At 30.8% G+C, this 17684-nt stretch overlaps 1 protein-coding gene across 1 annotated transcript in view; it reads right to left on the minus strand.

Moving 5' to 3' along the window:
• Positions 1–17684, minus strand: part of LOC143241759 (uncharacterized) — a 132175-nt gene that overhangs the window by 3598 nt on the left and 110893 nt on the right. Inside the window, exons 13-17 of the mRNA XM_076484981.1 lie at positions 11734–11980; positions 7344–7397; positions 3689–3814; positions 3198–3287; positions 2171–2272 (exon numbers count right to left, since the gene is read on the minus strand). Coding sequence (XP_076341096.1) covers positions 2171–2272; positions 3198–3287; positions 3689–3814; positions 7344–7397; positions 11734–11980 — 619 coding nt within the window. The remainder of the gene's footprint in view (positions 1–2170; positions 2273–3197; positions 3288–3688; positions 3815–7343; positions 7398–11733; positions 11981–17684) is intronic.

The following is a 17684-nucleotide window of genomic DNA, read 5'->3' on the forward strand; positions in this document are numbered from 1 at the left end:
AAAACATTGTTATCAGTTAAGGTACCATGACTGTAAACAATTGTTATCAATTAAGGTACCATGACTGTAAAACATTGGATATTAGTTAAGGTACCATGACTGTAAACCATTGTTATCAGTTAAGGTACCATGACTGCAAAAAACATTGTTATTAGTTAAGGTACCATGACTGTAAACCATTGTTATATTAGTTAAGGTACCATGACTGTAAACCATTGTTATCAGTTAAGGTACCATGACTGTAAAACATTGTTATCAGTTAAGGTACCCATTGCTATCAGTTAAGGTACCATGACTGTAAACCATTGTTATCAGTTAAGGTACCATGACTGTAAAGTTAAAGTACCATTGTTATCAGTTAAGGTACCATGACTGTAAACCATTGTTACTAATGACAGTTAAGGTACCATGACTGTAAACCATTGTTATCAGTTAAAGTTACCATGACTGTAAACAATTGTTATCAATTAAGGTACCATGACTGTAAACCATTGTTATCAATTAAGGTACAGTTAAGGTACCATGACTGTAAACCATTGTTATCAGTTAAGGTACCATGACTGTAAACCATTGTTATCAGTTAAGGTACCATGACTGTAAAACATTGTTATTAGTTAAGGTACCATGACTGTAAAACATTGTTATAAGTTAAGGTACCATGACTGCAAAACATTGTTATCAGTTAAAGTACCATGACTGTAAACAATTGTTATCAATTAAGGTACCATGACTGTAAAACATGGATATTAGTTAAGGTACCATGACTGTAAACCATTGTTAACATTGTTAAGGTACCATGACTGTAAACATTGTTATTAGTTAAGGTACCATGACTGTAAACCATTGTTATTAGTTAAGGTACCATGACTGTAAAACACTGTAATCAGTTAAGGTACCATGACTGTAAAACATTGTTATTAGTTAAGGTACCATGACTGTAAAACATTGTTATCAGTTAAAGTACCATGACTGTAAAACAATTGTTATCAATTAAGGTACCATGACTGTAAAACATTGTTATTAGTTAAGGTACCATGACTGTAAACCATTGTTATCAGTTAAGGTACCATGACTGTAAACAATTGTTATCAATTAAGGTACCATGACTGTAAAACATTGTTATTAGTTAAGGTACCATGACTGTAAACCATTGTTATCAGTTAAGGTACCATGACTGAAAAAACATTGTTATCAGTTAAGGTACCATGACTGTAAACCATTGTTATCAGTTAAGGTACCATGACTGAAAAACATTGTTATCAGTTAAGGTACCATGACTGTAAACCATTGTTATCAGTTAAGGTACCATGACTGAAAACATTGTTATCAGTTAAGGTACCATGACTGTAAACCATTGTTATCAGTTAAGGTACCATGACTGTAAACCATTGTTATCAGTTAAGGTACCATGACTGAAAAACATTGTTATCAGTTAAAGTACCATGACTGTAAACAATTGTTATCAATTAAGGTACCATGACTGTAAAACCATTGTTATCAGTTAAGGTACCATGACTGTAAACCATTAAGTTATCAGTTAAGGTACCATGACTGTAAAACCATTGTTATCAGTTAAGGAACCATGACTGTAAACTATTGTTATAAGTTAAGGTACCATGACTGTAAACCATTGTTGTCAGTTAAGGTACCATGACTGTACACCATTGTTTTTAGTTCAGGTACCATGACTGAAAAACATTGTTATCAGTTAAAGTACCATGACTGTAAACAATTGTTATCAATTAAGGTACCATGACTGTAAACCATTGTTATCAGTTAAGGTACCATGACTGTAAACCATAGTTATCAGTTAAGGTACCATGACTGTAAACCATTGTTATCAGTTAAGGAACCATGACTGTAAACTATTGTTATAAGTTAAGGTACCATGACTGTAAACCATTGTTGTCAGTTAAGGTACCATGACTGTACACCATTGTTCTTAGTTCAGGTACCATGACTGTAAACCATTGTTATCAGTTAAGGTACCATGACTGTAAACCATTGTTTTTAGTTCAGGTACCATGACTGTAAACCATTGTTATCAGTCAAGGTACCATGACTGTAAAACATTGTTATTGGTTAAGGTACCATGACTGTAGAATTATGTTCTACTTGTAAATAATAATACGTAAGGTATAATGACAGTAAACTACTTTGTTTTTCCTACCTAGGCCCACGAGTTTCTTGGTCCTATTTGTTTTCAGGCTTAGTGTTCGAGTCAGATTTTTCTTTGTTGTTTTATCTATAATTCCAGGTTCTGCAGACTCTTCTACAAATATTGGTAGTAAAACAACCAATCACATTAACCGATACACAGATAAACAACCAATCACGTAATTAATATTATATTTCAACAATAAAAATGATCTTACTGCCATCAGTGGTGGTTTTAAGGTTGTGTGGTGTGAAGGGTTAATATTCCTACATCCCATGTGGCCGCCCCTTAAAACAATGGGCCCTGAGGCTGAGCCTCCTCTCGCTCCTATCTAAATATGTAGGACCCTCTCCTTTAAATACCTGATAGCTGCTGTACCCTATCTCTATGTAGGACCCTCTCCTTTAGGTACCTGATAGCTGCTGTACCCTATCTCTATGTGGGACCCTCTCCTTTAGGTACCTGATAGCTGCTGTACCATATCTCTATGTGGGACCCTCTCCTTTCGGTACCTGATAGCTGATGTACCCATATCTCTGTGTGGGGCCATCTCCTTTAGGTATCTGATAGCTGATGCATCCCTAGCTATGTGTGAGACCTTCTCCCTTAGGTACCTCATTCCACCATCTCCATTTAAGTTTTATTTCCTCCTGTTAATACACGACGCTAGAAGGCTAAACACATTGATGAATCCAGAAATTTCTCAACGACCCCACTGGTACGTTTACAACGCAAAAGTACGGGACTGGATTCCCCGCGACAAAACACAGACAGCTAAATGTGATTTTTACCTTACAGTATGCATACCCCATAGTGGATCCATAGCAAACAAGTGCGTTTATAATGCTAAAATCCGGTGTTCGATATCTGTGCTGAACACACATAGCCAATTGTGTAGTTTTGTGTTTAATAAGAAACAAACAAATATTGAAAGACATTAGATATGTCATAATTAATGCTGTTTTTAACATGCCTATATAACTATGAGAGAGGGCACCTCTGTACTGATAAGTAAAATCAACATTATAAACTTAATTACCTCGTTCACCGTCTATATCAGAGGATCGATGAATCCTGAAACTGGCACTCTTTACTCTAGGACTCCTCTTGGGAGCGTTTGAAGTGTCATCTATAAAAGAATAAAAGCATATTTAATAGAACAATGACAATAAATTAACGTAATCATGTTAATATAGTTCAACTTTAATTATGACAGCATACTTTAACGTTAGTCACGTACGTTACTTTTAAATAAGATACTTGCATTAATCCCACTCCTTTTACCACGATTGTGCACGTTCTCTTTAAGTCATGCCTATAGAGAACAGAAAACTTCAGATGGAAAAAATGACTTAACTGGACTAGGAATAACCAGATTCACGAAGTTGGTTCAAACTTAATAATTATTTCGGTTGATATTCGCGATTCTGGTAATCAGCCATATATGATAGTGGCCGAAGCAGTGTAGTAGACAGTGTATTTATTTAACCACATCATGTGTAAGTTACCTGCTTGACGGAAGTGACTTACCTTGTGCATGAAGACCAGAAGATTTCCTTGTGCTGTAGTTCTGCTTAGAATCGTCATATGGTGATCTCATGTTTCTATTGTCATCTGGCAGTTGTGTTTGGTAACTTGCACTGCTTGGATGAAGAACTACAACAAGAAGAATAAAAACTTTTTGTCTTCGAAACATTTCTTAACAAATGTATCTATCTATGTATATGTATATGTATCTATCTATGTATATGTATGTATCTATCTATGTATATGTATGTATGTATCTATCTATGTATATGTATATATGTATCTATCTATGTATATGTATATATGTATATATCTATCTATGTATATGTATATATCTATCTATGTATATGTATCTATCTATCTATGTATATGTATGTATCTATCTATCTATGTATATGTATGTATGTATCTATCTATGTATATGTATGTATGTATCTATCTATGTATATGTATATATGTATCTATGTATATGTATGTATGTATCTATCTATGTATATGTATATATGTATCTATCTATGTATATGTATGTATCTATCTATGTATATGTATGTATGTATCTATCTATGTATATGTATCTATCTATGTATATGTATGTATCTATCTATGTATATGTATCTATCTATGTATATGTATATATGTATCTATCTATGTATATGTATATATGTATCTATCTATGTATATGTATGTATCTATGTATATATATGTATCTATCTATGTATATATATGTATCTATCCATGTATATGTATATATGTATCTATCTATGTATATGTATCTATCTATGTATATGTATCTATCTATATATATGTATCTATCTATGTATATGTATATATGTATATCTATCTATGTATATGTATCTATCTGTGTATATGTATATATGTATCTATCTATGTATATGTATGTATCTATCAATGTATATGTATCTATCAATGTATATGTATCTATCTATGTATATGTATGTATGTATCTATCTATGTATATGTATGTATGTATCTATCTATGTATATGTATCTATCTATGTATATGTATGTATGTATCTATCTATGTATATGTATGTATATGTATATATGTATCTATCTATGTATATGTATCTATCTATGTATATATGTATCTATCTATGTATATGTATGTATCTATCTATGTATATGTATGTATATGTATATATGTATCTATCTATGTATATGTATATATGTATCTATCTATATATATGTATCTATCTATGTATATATGTATCTATCTATGTATATGTATGTATCTATCTATGTATATGTATGTATATGTATATATGTATCTATCTATGTATATGTATATATGTATCTATCTATGTATATATGTATCTATCTATGTATATGTATGTATCTATCTATGTATATGTATCTATCTATGTATATGTATGTATCTATCTATGTATATGTATGTATCTATCTATGTATATGTATCCATCTATATACAGTGTGATCCTGTAGCAAGGTATATATCAATGTTTCTGTCCGTACAATTATTTTTTTTAGTTTGACTAAATAATGTAGTTTTATATTCACTTGAAGATGTAGTTTTAGTTTGACTAAAAGATGTAGTTTTCGACACCAAATTTTCTTATTAGAAATAGTACTTTGTGTGTGTGTGTGTTAGATTTATTTTGTAAATATGTGGTTCCTCCTGACACACTCTAACCGTATCTGAACAACGTACTAACAGTGCAGAATTGATATAAGTTTAGTTTAAGTCCCCTGTTCTTCAGTTGCCACAGCAACAGGTTACGTGTAGACTTGTAGAGTGCTAGGAGCTAGTTTTTCTGTGTGAGAAAATAGACATAACAGTGTTACAAGAGCTACAGAAACAAGGTTAACCTTACTGAACAACCCTCTGGTGGTCAAACTGTGCGTCAACAAGTGTATTTCGTTAAAAAATATTTTTTCTTTATGATTTGTACCTCCTAGTTTTCGCAATGCTGCAACAGTATTGCCAAGTTTAGATTGCACTCTCTGTTTAGAACGATCGTATGTTTTTTTTTTACATCTTCGCCCACACACAAACTGGCGGGAAGAAAAACATTTTTTGTCTTTTATTGGCTCGTTCCTTAGTAGAGCGTAAAGACAGTCGTGTTTGTTTAAGTTTCACATAAACGTGTCGCATGCAGCAAGGGACCTAACGTTTTCCTTCCATAGAAAATAAAGACAACGTAGGCTGAATTGAGAATATTTAGGAAAAGAGCAAAGTTCAACAATTCGAAACTTATTTTACCATAACAAAAACTATTATGAACAGCTTCACAAAATACGGTCAATGGCTGAGCCTTTCGGTGGTAAGTCCGAGGGCTTATAACAATAAACTTTGGGTTTCGTATCCCTCGACAGGAACAGAACAAACATGTCTCCGTGTTGTTTCGTAGTCATAAACAAGCAATACCGTAGAAATAATGTTGTTTTCTCCAATGGAGATGAATAAACATCTGTTGAGGTTCGTTGCTAAGCCTATTTAAATTAATAATATGTAAGTTTTCTGATGGAAATTGTTCAAAAAAATGGTTTGGTCAGATCCGTTAGAAATTCCGCAAACAGCTAGTAAAGAGCCATCTTAACTACCCCTCCGTAATATAACAGTGATAGACCAAAGAGAAGGTAGATAGTCAACACCCTCACCGCCAACTCTTGGGCTACTCGTTTACAAATGAAAAGTGGGATTGACTGTGACACATTAATGTTGCCATTGCTGATAGAGTGAGCACGCTAGGTGACGGGGATTCGAACCCTACAATCCGCATATTGACTGACACGAAAACGGTAAGGATTAGATAGAGTTGGACAAAAAACAAAACGATTGTGTTACTTAAATGAAGAAGAATCATTCCAGATTATTTTAAGTTTTTAGATTAAATACATGAACATCAAAATTATTTTATTTAGAGTAATACCAAAATATTGGTATTTTCATTTCGTTTGCTTATATGTATCTGTTTTAGGGTGAAGCCTCGTTGAACTATATACTTTGTGCCGCGGGAAATATTCTAAACTGTGTCTGCAATTCAATGGAACGCGAACGATAATTGTATCAAAACAAACGAGACCCAAGACGGAGGTTTCGAAAATTTTTGTTGACGAAACAAAAATCTTAAATTGAGTACTGCAACGAGAAAATGTAAGAACATTTCGAAATGTTACATGAAAAAAGATTATATCCAAGTTTTCAACGCACTTGCTGCCCTCTGGTAGACAAAATGCTCAATGTTAAAGTTTTGAAGATAGGTTGAGATGGTCGTCTTTATTCACGTGATGAAAACTGTCAAAATTTCATATTCTATTTTATCAAGAAAGATCAAACAAAATGTTGTAGCCAGTAAATTAAACGGATTAATTAGTCAACATTATAATATAAAGAAAACTATGGGTTCTCACGAATAATATACTAAATAATTCATGTCATTAATTCAACTCTAATCTTTTCTTTATTGTATTAAATCCGGAGACTTGAAATTGGTGTATTTGTAATCCGACAGAACTTTGAATTAAAATCAAATTTTATTGATAAATCAATTAACTTGTTTCCAAATTAAGTCAAATTTACTTTCAATAATTTATACACTGACTAACTGAGCTCCTCAATAAGTTGGATACATTTGAAAGACTTTGCAAGTAACACTTAATAATGAATAGAACTCACAAGAACAGTCCATGGATGAACTTTTTAACAAGCTGTCGGTTCCGTTAAGACAACCTAGAACCGATAAAGAGATCACAGAGTTAACTGAGTGTCTTTAGTATAAAGAAAACAATATATATTAGATTTTTCACTCTATCCCAAGAGTATTTAGGAAGTTCTATATAACATTTATTTAAAGTGTTTCACAGATAACATTAAAGTGTTCACAACAGAAACAATAACTCAATTTATATTCAATACTTTACTTATTTGTTCTTATACATTACTACATTTATATCCCAGTATTCAGTACACCGAGGTACCTTATATATTACTACATGTGTATCCCATTATTCAATACAAACAAGGTACCTTATACTTTATTATCTTTATATCACAGTTTTCAGTACAAACAACGTTCGTTATATATTATTATCTTTATATCACAGTTTTCAGTACAAACAACGTTCGTTATATATTATTTTCTTTATATCACAGTTTTCAGTACAAACAACGTTCGTTATATATTATTATGTTTATATCACAGTTTTCAGTACAAACAACGTTCGTTATATATTATTATCTTTATATCACAGTTTTCAGTACAAACAACGTTCGTTATATATTATTTTCTTTATATCACAGTTTTCAGTACAAACAACGTTCGTTATATATTATTATATTTATATCACAGTTTTCAGTACAAACAACGTTCGTTATACTTTATTATCTTTATATCACAGTTTTCAGTACAAACAACGTTCGTTATATATTATTTTCTTTATATCACAGTTTTCAGTACAAACAACGTTCGTTATATATTATTATCTTTATATCACAGATTTAGTACAAACAACGTTCGTTATATATTATTATGTTTATATCACAGTTTTCAGTACAAACAACGTTCGTTATATATTATTATGTTTATATCACAGTTTTCAGTACAAACAACGTTCGTTATATATTATTATGTTTATATCACAGTTTTCAGTACAAACAACGTTCGTTATATATTATTATGTTTATATCACAGTTTTCAGTACAAACAACGTTCGTTATATATTATTATGTTTGTATCACAGTTTTCAGTACAAACAACGTTCGTTATATATTATTATATTTATATCACAGTTTTCAGTACAAACAACGTTCGTTATACTTTATTATCTTTATATCACAGTTTTCAGTACAAACAACGTTCGTTATATATTATTTTCTTTATATCACAGTTTTCAGTACAAACAACGTTCGTTATATATTATTATTTTTATATCACAGTTTTCAGTACAAACAACGTTCGTTATATTTTATTATGTTTATATCACAGTTTTCAGTACAAACAACGTTCGTTATATATTATTATGTTTATATCACAGTTTTCAGTACAAACAACGTTCGTTATATATTATTATGTTTATATCACAGTTTTCAGTACAAACAACGTTCGTTATATATTATTATGTTTATATCACAGTTTTCAGTACAAACAACGTTCGTTATATATTATTATCTTTATATCACAGTTTTCAGTACAAACAACGTTCGTTATATATTATTATCTTTATATCACAGTTTTCAGTACAAACAACGTTCGTTATATATTATTATGTTTATATACCAGTATTCAGTACAAACAACGTTCGTTATATATTATTTTCTTTATATCACAGTTTTCAGTACAAACAACGTTCGTTATATATTATTATCTTTATATCACAGTATTCAGTACAAACAACGTTCGTTATATATTATTATTTTTATATCACAGTTTTCAGTACAAACAACGTTCGTTATATATTATTATGTTTATATCACAGTTTTCAGTACAAACAACGTTCGTTATATATTATTATGTTTATATCACAGTTTTCAGTACAAACAACGTTCGTTATATATTATTATCTTTATATCACAGTTTTCAATACAAACAACGTTCGTTATACTTTATTATCTTTATATCACAGTTTTCAGTACAAACAACGTTCGTCATATATTATTATGTTTATATACCAGTATTCAGTACAAACAACGTTCGTTATATATTATTTTCTTTATATCACAGTTTTCAGTACAAACAACGTTCGTTATATATTATTATGTTTATATACCAGTATTCAGTACAAACAACGTTCGTTATATATTATTATGTTTATATACCAGTATTCAGTACAAACAACGTTCGTTATATATTATTATCTTTATATCACAGTTTTCAGTACAAACAACGTTCGTTATATATTATTATGTTTATATACCAGTATTCAGTACAAACAACGTTCGTTATATATTATTATCTTTATATCACAGTTTTCAGTACAAACAACGTTCGTTATATATTATTATCTTTATATCACAGTTTTCAGTACAAACAACGTTCGTTATATATTATTATGTTTATATACCAGTATTCAGTACAAACAACGTTCGTTATATATTATTATCTTTATATCACAGTTTTCAGTACAAACAACGTTCGTTATATATTATTATGTTTATATACCAGTATTCAGTACAAACAACGTTCGTTATATATTATTATCTTTATATCACAGTTTTCAGTACAAACAACGTTCGTTATATATTATTATGTTTATATACCAGTATTCAGTACAAACAACGTTCGTTACATATTATTATCTTTATATACCAGTTTTCAGTACAAACAACGTTCGTTATATATTATTATCTTTATATCACACTTTTCAGTACAAACAACGTTCGTTATATATTATTATGTTTATATACCAGTATTCAGTACAAACAACGTTCGTTATATATTATTATGTTTATATACCAGTTTTCAGTACAAACAACGTTCGTTATATATTATTATCTTTATATCACAGTTTTCAGTACAAACAACGTTCGTTATATATTATTATCTTTATATCACAGTTTTCAGTGCAAACAACGTTCGTTATATATTATTATGTTTATATACCAGTATTCAGTACAAACAACGTTCGTTATATATTATTATGTTTATATCACAGTTTTCAGTACAAACAACGTTCGTTATATATTATTATCTTTATATCACAGTTTTCAGTACAAACAACGTTCGTTATATATTATTATGTTTATATACCAATATTCAGTACAAACAACGTTCGTTATATATTATTATCTTTATATCACAGTTTTCAGTACAAACAACGTTCGTTATATATTATTATGTTTATATCACAGTTTTCAGTACAAACAACGTTCGTTATATATTATTATGTTTATATACCAGTATTCAGTTGAAACAAAATATCTTATAATTTATTATGTTTAGATCGCAAGTAAAATACAAGATCGTCTCCTAAATATTATTTTTTATCTCAGTGGTAATTTGAAACAACATCCGTCCCTGAGATATTATTGTATTCATATCCCAGTATTCAGTAAAAAGAACATCCGTTACATATTATAATATTTATAACCCAGAGTTAAATACAAACAAGGTTCCTTATGTATTATTTTCTCTATATGCCAGTATTCAGTACAAATAACATCTCTTATATATTATTATTTTCATATATCAGTATTCAGTACAAAGAACGTCTCTTATATATTATTATTTTTATATCCTAGAGTTAAGTAGAAAAAACATATCTTATATGTTATTGTGTTTATATCCCAGTGTTGAGTGTCTTATATACTAATATCATTAGATCCCAGAATCCAGAAGAAACAATGTCTCTTATATATTATTATCTTTATATCCAAAAATTAAGTAAAAATAAGGTATCTTACATATTACATTTATTTTTCAGAGTTCCGTACAAACAACATCCTTATATTTTATTATTTTTATATCCCTGTGTTCCGTATAAATAACGTTCCTTATATTTTATGTTTTTTATGTCCCTGTGTTCCGTATAAATAACGTCCCTTATATTTTATGTTTTTTTATATCACTGTGTTCCGTATAAATAACGTCCCTTATATTTTATGTTTTTTTATATCACTGTGTTCCGTATAAATAACGTCCCTTATATTTTATTATTTTTATATCCCTGTGTTCTGTATAAATAACGTCCATGAGATATCATTATCTATATATTCCAGTGTCGAGTACAAACACGGTCCCTTATATATTAATATATTTATGTCCAATTGTTCTGTACTGACAAAGTAACATATTATTATCTGTATATCCCAGTGTTCAGCTCACAGAACGTCCATTATCTTATCCACCTAATTTTTTGCGATAAGTACTATTAGAGTTAGTAATGCAAAAATACACAGTTTGGGCTCAAATAGTGGTTATGTGTGTACAATGTTTATTAGTATTTGTCTTTAATACGTCACTGATGCTTTTATTCACCTATGTACAGTATCTACAAGTGTTCAATCAAATATTAATACCTATGCTCTTGTAAGTATAAATAACAGAGAAAACGAGGTTCGATCACCTTACCATCGAAGGAATGCGAAGTGGAAGTCTTATGTTTTCTTGACTGTTTTCTCTGGGCCTGGTAATGCTCAGGTACATCACGTGTTTTACGGCGACGATGACTCGTCACCTGGTGATAATTCAGGACGTACCACACAGGCGAATCCCTCAAGTCTGTTTGTCTCAGACTAATTCTAGTTTCTCCATTAAAGATTTTCTTCCCAGATGGACTCACATCCCACACAGTGATCTCTAAAGCTTTGTGGACCACCTGTAAGATACGATATCCGTGACAAAAAATTTATGTTGGACTGAAATGTCTTATTGAGAACTTTGGATATCTTAGTCTAGATATATAACATAACTTCAGCTGCAGTTTGGACACTTGATATGTTAGTCTAGATATATAACATAACTTCAGCTGGAGTTTGGACACTTGATATGTTAGTCTAGATATATAACACAACAACTTCAGGCGATGTTTGGATACTTGATATGTTAGTCTAGATATATAACATAACTTCAGGTGATGTTTGGACACTTGATATGTTAGTCTAGATATATAACACAACTTCAGGTGATGTGTGGACACTTGATATGTTGGTCTAGATATATAACACAACTTCAGGTGATGTTTGGACACTTGATATGTTAGTGTAGGTATATAACATAACAACTTCAGGTGATGTGTGGATACTTGATATGTTAGTCTAGATATATAACACAACAACCTCAGGTGATGTTTGGACACTTGATATGTTAGTCTAGATATAAAACATAACAACTTCATGTGATGTTTGGATACTTGATATGTTAGTCTAGATATATAACATAACTTCAGGTGATGTTTGGACACTTGATATGTTAGTCTAGATATATAACATAACAACTTCAGGTGATGTTTCGACACTGGATATGTCAGTCTAAATATATAACATAACTTCAGGTGATGTTTGGACACTTGATATGTTAGTCTAGATATATAACACAACAACATCAGGTGATGTTTGGACACTTGATATGTTAGTCTAGATATATAACATAACAACTTCAGGTGATGTTTGGATACTTGATATGTCAGTCTAGATATATAACATAACTTCAGGTGATGTTTGGATACTTGATATGTTAGTCTAGATATATAACAACTTCAGGTGATGTTTGGACACTTGATATGTTAGTCTAGATATATAACATAACAACTTCAGGTGATGTTTGGACACTGGATATGTCAGTCTAGATATATAACATAACAACTTAAGGTGATGTTTGGACACTTCATATGTTAGTCTAGATATATAACATAACTTCAGGTGATGTTTGGACACTGGATATGTTAGTCTAGATATGTAACATAACAACTTCAGGTGATGTTTGGATACTTGGTATGTTAGTCTAGATATGTAACATAACTTCAGGTGATGTTTGGACACTTGATATGTTAGTCTAAATATATAACATAACTTCAGGTGATGTTTGGACACTTGATATGTTAGTCTAGATATATAACATAGCTTCAGGAGATGTTTGGACACTTGATATGTTAGTCTAGATATATAACATAACTTCAGGTGATGTTTGGTACTTGATATGTTTGTCTAGAAATATAACATAACTTCAGGAGATGTTTGGACACTTGATATGTTAGTGTAGATATATAACATAACAACTTCAGGTGATGTGTGGATACTTGATATGTTAGTCTAGATATATAACACAACAACTTCAGGTGATGTTTGGACACTTGATATGTTAGTCTAGATACATAACAAAACTTCAGGTGCTGTTTGGACACTTAATATGTTAGTCTAGATACATAACATAACAACTTCAGGTGATGTTTGGACACTTGATATGTTAGTCTAGATATATAACACAACAACTTCAGGTGATGTTTGGATACTTGATATGTTAGTCTAGATATATAACATAACAACTTCAGGTGATGTGTGGATACTTGATATGTTAGTCTAGATATATAACACAACAACTTCAGGTGATGTTTGGACACTTGATATGTTAGTCTAGATATAAAACATAACAACTTCATGTGATGTTTGGATACTTGATATGTTAGTCTAGATATATAACATAACTTCAGGTGATGTTTGGACACTTGATATGTTAGTCTAGATATATAACATAACAACTTCAGGTGATGTTTCGACACTGGATATGTCAGTCTAAATATATAACATAACTTCAGGTGATGTTTGGACACTTGATATGTTAGTCTAGATATATAACACAACAACATCAGGTGATGTTTGGACACTTGATATGTTAGTCTAGATATATAACATAACAACTTCAGGTGATGTTTGGATACTTGATATGTTAGTCTAGATATATAACATAACAACTTCAGGTGATGTTTGGATACTTGATATGTTAGTCTAGATATATAACATAACTTCAGGTGATGTTTGGATACTTGATATGTTAGTCTAGATATATAACATAACTTCAGGTGATGTTTGGACACTTGATATGTTAGTCTAGATATATAACATAACAACTTCAGGTGATGTTTGGACACTGGATATGTCAGTCTAGATATATAACATAACAACTTAAGGTGATGTTTGGACACTTGATATGTTAGTCTAGATATATAACATAACTTCAGGTGATGTTTGGACACTGGATATGTTAGTCTAGATATGTAACATAACAACTTCAGGTGATGTTTGGATACTTGGTATGTTAGTCTAGATATGTAACATAACTTCAGGTGATGTTTGGACACTTGATATGTTAGTCTAAATATATAACATAACTTCAGGTGATGTTTGGACACTTGATATGTTAGTCTAGATATATAACATAGCTTTAGGAGATGTTTGGACACTTGATATGTTAGTCTAGATATATAACATAACTTCAGGTGATGTTTGGATACTTGATATGTTTGTCTAGAAATATAACATAACTTCACGAGATGTTTGGACACTTGATATGTTAGTGTAGATATATAACATAACAACTTCAGGTGATGTGTGGATACTTGATATGTTAGTCTAGATATATAACACAACAACTTCAGGTGATGTTTGGACACTTGATTTGTTAGTCTAGATATAAAACACAACAACTTCAAGTGATATTTGGATACTTCGTGTGTTAGTCTAGATATATAACACAACTTCAGGTGATGTTTGGACACTTGATATGTTAGTCTAGATATATAACACAACAACTTCAGGTGATGTTTGGACACTTGATATGTTAGTCTAGATACATAACAAAACTTCAGGTGCTGTTTGGACACTTAATATGTTAGTCTAGATACATAACATAACAACTTCAGGTGATGTTTGGACACTTGATATGTTAGTCTAGATATATAACACAACAACTTCAGGTGATGTTTGGATACTTGATATGTTAGTCTAGATATATAACTCAACAACTTCAGGTGATGTTTGGACACTTGATATGTTAGTCTAGATATATAACATAACAACTTCAGGTGATGTTTGGACACTTGATATGTTAGTCTAGATATATAACATAACTTCAGGTGATGTTTGGATACTTGATATGTCAGTCTAGATATATAAAATAACTTCAGTTGATGTTTGGACACTTGATATGTTAGTCTAGATATATAACACAACAACTTCAGGTGATGTTTGGACACTTGATATGTTAGTCTAGATATATAACATAACTTCAGGTGATGTTTGGATACTTGATATGTCAGTCTAGATATATAACATAACTTCAGTTGATGTTTGGACACTTGATATGTTAGTCTAGATATATAACACAACAACTTCAGGTGATGTTTGGACACTTGATATGTTAGTCTAGATATATAACACAACAACTTCAGGTGATGTTTGGATACTTGATATGTTAGTCTAGATATATAACATAACTTCAGGTGATGTTTGGATACTTGATATGTTAGTCTAGATATATAACACAACAACTTCAGGTGATGTTTGGACACTTGATATGTTAGTCTAGATATATAACATAACTTCAGGTGATGTTTGGATACTTGATATGTTTGTCTAGAAATATAACATAACTTCAGGAGATGTTTGGACACTTGATATGTTAGTGTAGATATATAACATAACAACTTCAGGTGATGTGTGGATACTTGATATGTTAGTCTAGATATATAACACAACAACTTCAGGTGATGTTTGGACACTTGATTTGTTAGTCTAGATATAAAACACAACAACTTCAAGTGATGTTTGGATACTTGTTGTTAGTCTAGACATATAACACAACTTCAGGTGATGTTTGGACACTTGATATGTTAGTCTAGATATATAACACAACAACTTCAGGTGATGTTTGGACACTTGATATGTTAGTCTAGATATATAACATAACTTCAGGTGATGTTTGGATACTTGATATGTTTGTCTAGAAATATAACATAACTTCAGGTGATGTTTGGACACTTGATATGTTAGTGTAGATATATAACATAACAACTTCAGGTGATGTTTGGATACTTGATATGTTAGTCTAGATATATAACACAACAACTTCAGGTGATGTTTGGACACTTGATATGTTAGTCTAGATATAAAACACAACAACTTCAAGTGATATTTGGATACTTGTATGTTAGTCTAGATATATAACACAACTTCAGGTGATGTTTGGACACTTGATATGTTAGTCTAGATATATAACACAACAACTTCAGGTGATGTTTGGACACTTGATATGTTAGTCTAGATATATAACATAACTTCAGGTGATGTTTGGACACTTGATATGTTAGTCTAGATATATAACATAACAACTTCAGGTGATGTTTGGACACTTGATATGTTAGTCTAGATATATAACACAACAACTTCAGGTGATGTTTGGATACTTGATATGTTAGTCTAGATATATAACTCAACAACTTCAGGTGATGTTTGGACACTTGATATGTTAGTCTAGATATATAACATAACAACTTCAGGTGATGTTTGGACACTTGATATGTTAGTCTAGATATATAACATAACTTCAGGTGATGTTTGGATACTTGATATGTCAGTCTAGATATATAAAATAACTTCAGTTGATGTTTGGACACTTGATATGTTAGTCTAGATATATAACACAACAACTTCAGGTGATGTTTGGACACTTGATATGTTAGTCTAGATATATAACATAACTTCAGGTGATGTTTGGATACTTGATATGTCAGTCTAGATATATAACATAACTTCAGTTGATGTTTGGACACTTGATATGTTAGTCTAGATATATAACACAACAACTTCAGGTGATGTTTGGACACTTGATATGTTAGTCTAGATATATAACACAACAACTTCAGGTGATGTTTGGATACTTGATATGTTAGTCTAGATATATAACATAACTTCAGGTGATGTTTGGATACTTGATATGTTAGTCTAGATATATAACACAACAACTTCAGGTGATGTTTGGACACTTGATATGTTAGTCTAGATATATAACATAACTTCAGGTGATGTTTGGATACTTGATATGTTTGTCTAGAAATATAACATAACTTCAGGAGATGTTTGGACACTTGATATGTTAGTGTAGATATATAACATAACAACTTCAGGTGATGTGTGGATACTTGATATGTTAGTCTAGATATATAACAGAACAACTTCAGGTGATGTTTGGACACTTGATTTGTTAGTCTAGATATAAAACACAACAACTTCAAGTGATATTTGGATACTTCGTGTGTTAGTCTAGACATATAACACAACTTCAGGTGATGTTTGGACACTTGATATGTTAGTCTAGATATATAACACAACAACTTCAGGTGATGTTTGGACACTTGATATGTTAGTCTAGATACATAACAAAACTTCAGGTGCTGTTTGGACACTTAATATGTTAGTCTAGATACATAACATAACAACTTCAGGTGATGTTTGGACACTTGATATGTTAGTCTAGATATATAACACAACAACTTCAGGTGATGTTTGGATACTTGATATGTTAGTCTA

Source organism: Tachypleus tridentatus, unplaced genomic scaffold, assembly GCF_004210375.1.
Source record: "Tachypleus tridentatus isolate NWPU-2018 unplaced genomic scaffold, ASM421037v1 Hic_cluster_1, whole genome shotgun sequence".
Classification (NCBI taxonomy): domain Eukaryota; kingdom Metazoa; phylum Arthropoda; class Merostomata; order Xiphosura; family Limulidae; genus Tachypleus; species Tachypleus tridentatus.